Below are 9,397 nucleotides of genomic sequence, written 5' to 3'. Positions count from 1 at the left end.
TAGATTTTTAGTCCAGAGGTGCACTTTAAGCACTAAAGGGAGACGAACTATCGTGTGACGTCATTACAACCGAGCTGATCGTTCTTCTCCCTTATGTTTTTTTTGCTTGTATATAAAGACGTTGCTTGTATATCAAGTTAAAACTTCACAAACATGTTTGCTTTTATTGCAAAGCGCTAAGTTACTCTCAACTCAAGCTTTTATTGCACTTCTATCTTCTGATGCCCCTTTTTACGTGTGCTAGGGGCTGCGGTCTCCTACAACATCCGTGTGACAGTGTTGTTTAGCTTTTGTAAATAATCATACATAGAGAGGTTCAGCAAAAAAAGGGGAATAATTCTGCTATTTGAACATTGTGTGTTGTTAATAATAATACTACTAATAATAATTTATAATAATAATTTACACAATAATGCCTACAGTAGCCTGCTTGTGTCCAGCACATGTGTGGAGATGGCGGAGAGCTGGTAGCATACACTTTATAGTATAAATACATGTCTGTGAAACGCTCCTGAGAAGTGTGTGTCTTTGTATTAGGTTCCTCTCCTGCCAGAAATTCAGATGTTTAATAAAATAAATGCTATGCAGAGGTTCCACTCCAGTACAAAACATGACTTGTTCAGCCCGACAGAGAAACACAGAGCTTCTTATTCCATGCGGTTTATAAATGTAACCCAAGATTTTCCCTTCTGCTTTTTCAAATCAACAAGGTTTGTGTGTAATTTCCACCCCCAGCCCCCTCCTCTGTACAGATATGTAGATTATATAAAGAGAAGGATATGAGTGTGTATGTGTGTATTTATATATAGCTTTGCTCGCTGAAGCAGCATAAAGCCATGCTTAGTTATGACTGCCAACAGGGGGTGACATGACTTGGAAAATATTATTCTAGCAATTTTGTAAATTGCCATTCACTTTGTTTAATGAGGGCACTGTTTCTTTAACCAGGCCATGCCCCTTTGACAGATGTGGGCGGGGTTACAGGCCTGGGCACACCCCAGTTGTGATTTCTCTACAGAGAAGTCCTGAGCACGCTTTAGTGTCAGCAGTAGCCAGAGCTCCCAGCAACAGCTGGTGGCATACCCTCCCTTGCATGCAGGCTGGGCGGGATCTGTCTGAAAAAACCTCTCCGTCCTTAACCCTGTGTGCCCTCTCTACATTAACACGCTGGCTTTTAGTCTGTTGTGCTGGTGGTACCTCTAGTCATTTGTTTTCATTGCCTGTGAAAGCGTGTATGCTGCCGCCTGTCCCTGTCACAAGCTCTCTCAGACATTCTCCAGTCTTGTATATAGAGGCAGCAGGGGAGGACATCGCCTGCACTTGAGCTAAATATCTCACTGAATTCCACCACCTCCTGCAACAGACTACAGCTGGGAATTGGCAGCCTATGGGCACGCTTCCATACAAGACGGGTCTGCTGTGCGATTCTGCAAAGGGCATGCTCTTTTCCTGCGGATTGTAACGTGAGTCTCAAGATTGGATCCGTACGGGAATCTTAGCCTTCCCAAATGACTGGCTTCTATGCCCTGTCCTTGCAGCAAGTATTTGCCATCACGCCTGGAAGGACTGCTACAGAAAAGTGTCATTTGTGTCCTCTGTGACCCAGTTGTAAGGCTGGAAAACTGATCCCACGCGCCGTTCTGCTGGAATGCATTGTGTCCTGCGTGAAGCAGACAGCTGGATATAAGTCGTGTGTCGATATCCGCTCCAGCTCCCCTCCTGTCCTCACAGTTGTCGCCTCAAAGCCTGTTCATAAGTTTGACTTGCCCCGAGGATGTCTCATTTAGGCTACCTGTTAACCCTTCCCTATGTTTGGCAGATGCTGATGATGACCGTTGCCCTGGAGATGGGTTTATATGACGTTGAGAGGGGAAGAGAAGCAAAATGTGAACTTATTCAGATTCCTATGTGTCAAGGCATCGGCTACAACATGACGAGGATGCCCAACTATGTTGGCCATGAGTCTCAGGCAGAGGCAGCAGTAAAGCTGCAGGAGTTTGCCCCACTTGTGGAATACGGCTGTCATCTTCATCTTCGTTTTTTCCTCTGCTCCCTTTATGCACCTATGTGTACGGAACAGGTGTCCACTACCATTCCAGCCTGCAAGCCCATGTGTGAGTCTGCACGACTGAAGTGTGGCCCCATAATGGAACGCTTTAATTTTGGTTGGCCGGAGTCTTTGAACTGTGACCATCTGCCCAGCAAAAATGACCCAAATGCCCTGTGCATGGAGGCTCCTGAGAATGCCACCAATGGGGATCCTGTAACAAACGGAAATGGCATGCTTCCTGTGGCACCCCGGCCTCCTCGAATAGATATACCCGTCCGTTGCACCAATCCGGACAAATTTCTATATGTGGAGCGGAGTGGAGTTTGTGCTCCAAGGTGTACCCCAGGTGTGGATGTCTACTGGTCCTCAAGTGATAAGGACTTTGCCTTAGTGTGGATGGCAGCCTGGTCTGGTCTTTGCTTTATCTCCACTGCCTTCACTGTTCTGACATTTTTATTACACCCCCAGCGATTCCAGTATCCTGAGCGGCCAATTATATTTCTCAGTATGTGTTACAATGTATACTCTACTGCATTTCTCATCCGTGCTGCAGCTGGAGCACCCAGCATAGCTTGTGATCGCGAGGGCGGTGCACCCTACTTGATCCGAGAGGGCCTGGAAAGCAGTGGCTGTACCCTCGTCTTTCTCATACTGTACTATTTCGGTATGGCTAGTTCCCTGTGGTGGGTGGTGTTAACTCTCACCTGGTTCCTGGCAGCAAGCAAAAAGTGGGGACATGAAGCCATTGAGTCCCATGGTAGTTACTTTCACTTGGCCGCTTGGGGTATTCCAGCGGTAAAGACTATTATCATCCTCACAATGCGGAAAGTGGGGGGAGATGAGTTGACTGGACTCTGCTATGTTGGAGGCTCAGATCCTAGCGCTCTAACTGGATTTGTTCTTGTGCCTCTTTCCTGCTACTTGGTAACCGGAACGTCCTTTCTGCTAACTGGCTTTGTGGCGCTCTTCCACATCCGGCGTGTAATGAAAACTGGTGGAACCAACACAGAGAAACTGGAAAAACTAATGGTTAAGATCGGTGTGTTCTCCATACTCTATACTGTCCCAGCAACCTGTATCATTGTTTGTTGCTTTTATGAACGTCTTAACTTGTCACATTGGGAGGCCTTGGCTCGTGAAGAGCCCTGCAGGACAGCAAGCGGAAGTGGCAGGCCGGATTGCAGCCTGCCGGCCTCCATACCCAGCGTAGCAGTCTTTATGCTGAAGATCTTCATGTCACTAGCTGTGGGCATAACCAGTGGTGTATGGGTATGGAGTTCAAAGACACTACAGGCTTGGCAAGGAATCCTGTGCCAGCGACGGCTAGGGGTGGTGGGCGCAAGGACTCGAGGGAAGCCTCGAAGTGCAGGAGGTATTCCCTGCAGTTTGAGCAGCTGTCCATATAAACCCCCACCCCTTACTCTACAAGTGGCTAAAACAGACCTCTTCATGGACTGTCCAACACATGTGTGAAAGCAAAAAAATAATCATTAAGAGGCAATTTTTTTTTGCCGGACTTCTGACAGGAAAGTATATTTATATCTGCAAGAAGCACTGTTTAGCTATTTGCTGCAGAAATACAAATGCCTTGCCAATGGAATAACTGTTAATGTGAGAATCCAGTAAGGTTTTTTTTTTTTGTTTCTCCCAAATATGGATTAAGTGCATATAAATGAAATACGGTAAGGAAAATGATACGAGCCCTGCAGAATTCTAATACGAGGGATAATATATTTTAAAAACACCCACAGGGTAATGTCCCAGCTATAGAGACGTTACAGACATGCTCTGTATCTGAGACCCCTTTGGGCTGCCTTCATGTGAACACTGAGCCTTTAAGCAGCTGTTTTCTGGGCTCAGCCCCTCCTCCGTTTGAACGCAGAATTGGTGCCTATATTACTTCATAGATCCAATGTACTTCTAGAGAACTGACCATTACGCTTTGTGTTGTTGGTTGTGGGCCCAGTCATAATCACTGTTCCTGCAACAGTCACAGCTTCCCTGCTCCTTCTCCTAAGGTCATGTTTCAGTCAGTGGATGAGTACTTTAACAGTATTCTGTACACAACAATAACTGCTTAGGGCTCTTTGCTAGGAAAATTAGATTTTCCTGGTTCAAGCAGAATATTACTGAAAAAGGTGTGTTCTGCAGATGTCGTTAGAGAGGATTCTGCAAAAATGTGCATTGCAGGGAATACGTTTCTTACACTACAGAAGTGCAACAGTAGCTGGTTGGGTTTGTGGTAAATGGGTCTTACAGTTGGAAAAGTGGTGATTTGAGTCCAGGGCCCTTATTCAATTCACTTTTCTCCTAGGAGATAATTTTTCATCTTCTGTTTAAAATAACACACTGCAATCGAAAAAGTACCAAAAAGTAGGTAAAAAAAGTACTTTCAAAATTATTCTTAGTATTTTCTTACTTGTTGATGGCTTAAAAGGCATTTTGTTGATAAGCTGTGAAAATATCACTTAGGAGAAAGCTTAGGAGAAAAGGTGAATTGAATATGGCCCCAGGTTTACTAACGAGCTGTCAAAAATGTCAAATCAAGATATGTGAAGGCTGTAACATCAGTTCATCTAATTATGCTCTGTAGGATGATGATTTCATATTTGTCTTTTACAGATATCATTAATTTATGTGAAAGTTGTTATTCTTAAAATCCTAATGCACTGCGTATGCTTCTTTGTGTCACCAGTATTTACCAGCAAGAAGTTTTGAATCAGGATGATACCATTTATTGGCCAACTTAGACGAAAACAAAAAGTAAGCTTTTGGCTTTTTGTTATCCTCTAATATGGCCAATAAATGGTATCATCCTGATTCACAAATTCTTGTTTTTACTGATTGCTAACACAGTACAACACTATTGCTTCTACAGTATTTACCAGCAAAGCGTCACAGCCCCTGTAGCTATGGAACTACAAGTCCCAGATTTTGACTTGGAGAGCTTACTGGGAAACATTGTAGCTCCGTGACAGCTGGTAGGCCACAAATTGACTGCAGTTGTAGTGATGGGACTGAACAGCAGGGAACTGAATGTTTAAGTTTTTTTCTGTTCATTTTACTACACGGCAAGGCTTGACATGAGCTAAAAATAGGTCCACTAACAACAACATCCATGGTCTTGACTGTGTTTACTCCTGAGTGTGGAGACCTGTTGTTGATGTCCTGTAAGTGCAGTGCAGAGAGGTGGTCATTGCCATTTATATGTAATCCATTCTGCAGAGACCTTCCAAAGTTTACTGTCAAGGCTTTAATAAAGCAAAACAGTAATGTGGAGGAGCTATCAGCACCCAATCAGGACTCAGCATCGTCCCATCTTGTGAAAGCTGATTTCCACCCTGTTATTCCAAGTGACACTATCCCCTTTGCTTTTGTATAGCTACGGTAATTAACTTGCTAAAAGAGGAATAGGCTGGCTGGCACGTTTATACTTATGTTTATTATTTTGTCATTATGAATCAGAACATAGCATTTATTTATTGGATGGTACAAAAATGAATGATGAGCAGTAACTTATAGCAACCAATCAGAAATCAGCTTGCAACAGGTTGACTGAACTGAAATACTGAAAGCAGATTACTTGTCGGATGCTATATGAAAGAACACTTGAACCCTAAACTTCCTCTCTGCTCCAAAAGATAAAAAAACTGCATAATAATCTTTGTTAGAGCTGATACAAATCCTGCAACAAATCTGCAGTGTGTCTACTTCCTGCTTTTATGGAAGCAGACATAGGGTTAACGTCCTGTGTTTACAAATTAGCTGCTCTGCCGAGGCAGCCAGCTGACACAGCTGAGAGAGGGATAATTAGACAGGCTAAACTCTCTAAATACATACAGGGTGAATTTCTCTATGTTTTCCTTCTGCCCTGTGCAAGAGTTCAGGTCCACTTTACAGGACAACTATTGCGAAAAATTGTAAAATTCAAAATGCATAGATATAAAATGTAGACTTCTCCCAGAGTAAACCGCGCTTTAAATTACCTATTTCCTATGTCGCTGTCACTTACAGTAGGCAGTGAAAGTCTTATATGTTTTGGACTAGTCCGTCTCATCATGGGGGATTCGCAGGTATTTCTTCATTTACAAAAGCACTTACTGAATGGCAGTTACTCAGCCCGACTACCAAAATAGTGTACAAATGAGTAGAAAGCCTGGCATCTTTGCATAGATCCTTTTCAGAGAGAGCTTTTGTAAAGAATAATGGTAATACTGAGAATCCCCAATGAGTAGATGGACTAGTCCAAAATCTGTCAGATCTGTCATCTTTTTAATATCTGCGGTAAGTGACAGCAACCTAGGGATAAGTAAATTATAGTTCATTTTACTCTGGGAGAAATGTACATTTTATATGAAAGCATTTAACATTTTTTCACGCAACTAAAGAACATACAGATTACAAATATTATTGAGTGTCATCCCATAAAAATCACTGGAGTTATTGGAAGATGCCAGAAATAGCAGCAACATTCTCCTATAATACAGCATATATGTGAAGTATCCTCTAGCATCTATTTTGTGTGTCTTTATATTTGGTACCCGGCATTGTATGCCACATAGCCCCGGTGGGATCAGTCTTTGTGAAGGTATGCTGTAAACACTGCACTTGCCTCCAGGGTTGAACTAGAATTCAGTTTATAATCTGCGCTCGCTGTCAGACACGCGCACCAACTTTAAAAGCATTTAGGTAATTCATTATGAAACATCAGACTTGCATATTTCTTTTGACACAAAAATGTCCTGCGCTGCCTTTCATCGTACAGCGCTTGCTACGCAGTTCAGAGACAGCGGAGATTAGCTGGGAGATGACTCATATACGCTGTGGAGTTCAGTGACTGAAGTGATGACTGCTAGATGGCTTGCAAGAACACACAATTTATGCATTTTAAAACTGTACGTTGCTTTTATGTGAGAATATGGGGATATTTATAAAAGTAGATGCACCAAAAAGATCTGATTTATCTGATCTCCTCAATTGCAATACATTTTGAAAACATGAGGAACCTTAGGATCACATTGACTGTGAGTCAATCAGCTCTGACCACTGTACAAGCAATTATTATGAGGCTCTCTATGGTGGGGAGAATACAGTTCTCTGTATCTGTGATTAATTGCATAGTGCTCCAGTTCAGTATGGTTAATTGCAGATGGATGTTGCTGTTTGTTTTACATCATAAGGAAACTACTGTTCCCTGCTTACTTCCCACACCCATTCCCACTGTGTCCTCACTGCTTACTTCCCATACCCACTGTGTCCTCACTGCTTACTTCCCATACCCACGGTGTCCTCACTGCTTACTTCCCATACCCACTGTGTCCTCATTGCTTACTTCCCATACCCACTGTGTCCTCACTGCTTACTTCCCTCACCCATGCCCACTGTGTCCTCACTACTTACTTCCCTCACCCATGCCCACTGTGTCCTCACTGCTTACTTCCCTCACCCATGCCCACTGTGTCCTCACTGCTTACTTCCCTCACCCATGCCCACTGTGTCCTCACTGCTTACTTCCCGCACCCATGCCCACTGTGTCCTCCCTGCTTACTTCCCATACCCACTGTGTCCTCCCCGCTTACTTCCCATACCCACTGTGTCCTCACTGCTTACTTCCCATACCCATTGTGTCCTCACTGCTTACTTCCCATACCCACTGTGTCCTCACTGCTTACTTCCCATACCCACGGTGTCCTCACTGCTTACTTCCCATACCCACGGTGTCCTCACTGCTTACTTTCCATAACTACTGTGTCCTCAATGCTTACTTCCCATACCCACTGTGTCCTCACTGCTTACTTCCCTCACCCATGCCCACTGTGTCCTCACTGCTTACTTCCCTCACCCATGCCCACTGTGTCCTCACTGCTTACTTCCCTCACCCATGCCCACTGTGTCCTCACTGCTTACTTCCCTCACCCATGCCCACTGTGTCCTCACTGCTTACTTCCCGCACCCATGCCCACTGTGTCCTCCCTGCTTACTTCCCATACCCACTGTGTCCTCCCCGCTTACTTCCCATACCCACTGTGTCCTCACTGCTTACTTCCCATACCCACTGTGTCCTCACTGCTTACTTCCCATACCCACTGTGTCCTCACTGCTTACTTCCCTCACCCATGCCCACTGTGTCCTCCCTGCTTACTTCCAATACCCACTGTGTCCTCCCCGCTTACTTCCCATACCCACTGTGTCCTCACTGCTTACTTCCCATACCCACTGTGTCCTCACTGCTTACTTCCCATACCCACCGTGTCCTCACTGCTTACTTCCCATACCCACGGTGTCCTCACTGCTTACCTCCCATACTCACTGTGTCCTCACTGCTTACTTCCCATACCCACTGTGTCCTCACTGCTTACTTCCCATACCCACTGTGTCCTCACTGCTTACTTCCCATACCCACTGTGTCCTCACTGCTTACTTCCCTCACCCATGCCCACTGTGTCCTCACTGCTTCCTTCCCATACCCACTGTGTCCTCACTGCTTACTTCCCATACCCACTGTGTCCTCACTGCTTACTTCCCATACCCACTGTGTCCTCACTGCTTACTTCCCATACCCACTGTGTCCTCACTGCTTACTTCCCATACCCACTGTGTCCTCACTGCTTACTTCCCTTACCCATGCCCACTGTGTTCTCACTGCTTACTTCCCTCACCCATGCCCACTGTGTCCTCACTGCTTACTTCCCTCACCCATGCCCACTGTGTCCTCCCTGCTTACTTCCCTCACCCATGCCCACTGTGTCCTCCCTGCTTACTTCCCACACCCATGTCCACTGTGCCCTCTCTGCTTACGTCCCACACCCATGCCCACTGTGTCCTCCCTGCTTACTTCCCACACCCATGCCCACTGTGTCTTCCCTGCTTACTTCCCATACCCATGCCCACTGTGTCCTTTCCCCCAGCCATGCTCACTGTCTCCTCCCTGCTTACTTTCCATTGTGTCCTCCTTGCTTACTTCTCCTACACATCTGTGCTGTGCCATTCTTCATTCCCTTCCCATGTCCATTGTGCCATCCTTCCTTCCCTTCCCTACCCATGCCCAATGTGCCATCCTTCCTTCCCTACCCATGTCCACTGTGCCATCCTTCCTTCCCTTACCTACCCATGTCCACTGTGCCATCCTTGCTTCCCTTCTCTACCATGTGGTCCAAATTGCTAACAACATTACAGAACTGAAATAATAGTTTGGGAACAGAGTTTCATATTTTTATTTTCAGTTTAAGATCTGAATTTTTAAGACTGAATTTTAATCAGCTGCCATTACAGTCTAATGTAAAATCTGGTTTATTCAGCTGCAAAACAAACAGAAAAAAATGAACCCTTCTAACTTTTTAGCACTTA

The 9,397-nt window shown here is 44.9% G+C and overlaps 1 protein-coding gene across 1 annotated transcript; it reads left to right on the top strand.

Moving 5' to 3' along the window:
- Positions 1–1,056: 1,056 nt before the first annotated feature.
- FZD9 (frizzled class receptor 9) lies at positions 1,057–4,883 on the top strand. The gene has a single exon (XM_068270069.1). It carries the CDS (start codon positions 1,775–1,777, stop codon positions 3,521–3,523), a length of 1,749 nt encoding a protein of 582 aa, XP_068126170.1. The 5' UTR covers positions 1,057–1,774; the 3' UTR covers positions 3,524–4,883.
- Positions 4,884–9,397: the final 4,514 nt, after the last annotated feature.

The sequence above is a fragment of the Hyperolius riggenbachi genome, chromosome 2 (genome assembly GCF_040937935.1).
Source record: "Hyperolius riggenbachi isolate aHypRig1 chromosome 2, aHypRig1.pri, whole genome shotgun sequence".
Lineage (NCBI taxonomy): Eukaryota > Metazoa > Chordata > Amphibia > Anura > Hyperoliidae > Hyperolius > Hyperolius riggenbachi.
The sequence above is the reverse complement of the archived record's forward strand: the minus strand, read 5'-3'. Positions and strand labels throughout refer to the sequence as shown.

Coding starts and splice junctions, on each gene's coding strand:
- FZD9 (XM_068270069.1), top strand. CDS start 1,775: ATGTCTCATTTAGGCTACCTGTTAACCCTTCCCTATGTTTGGCAGATG.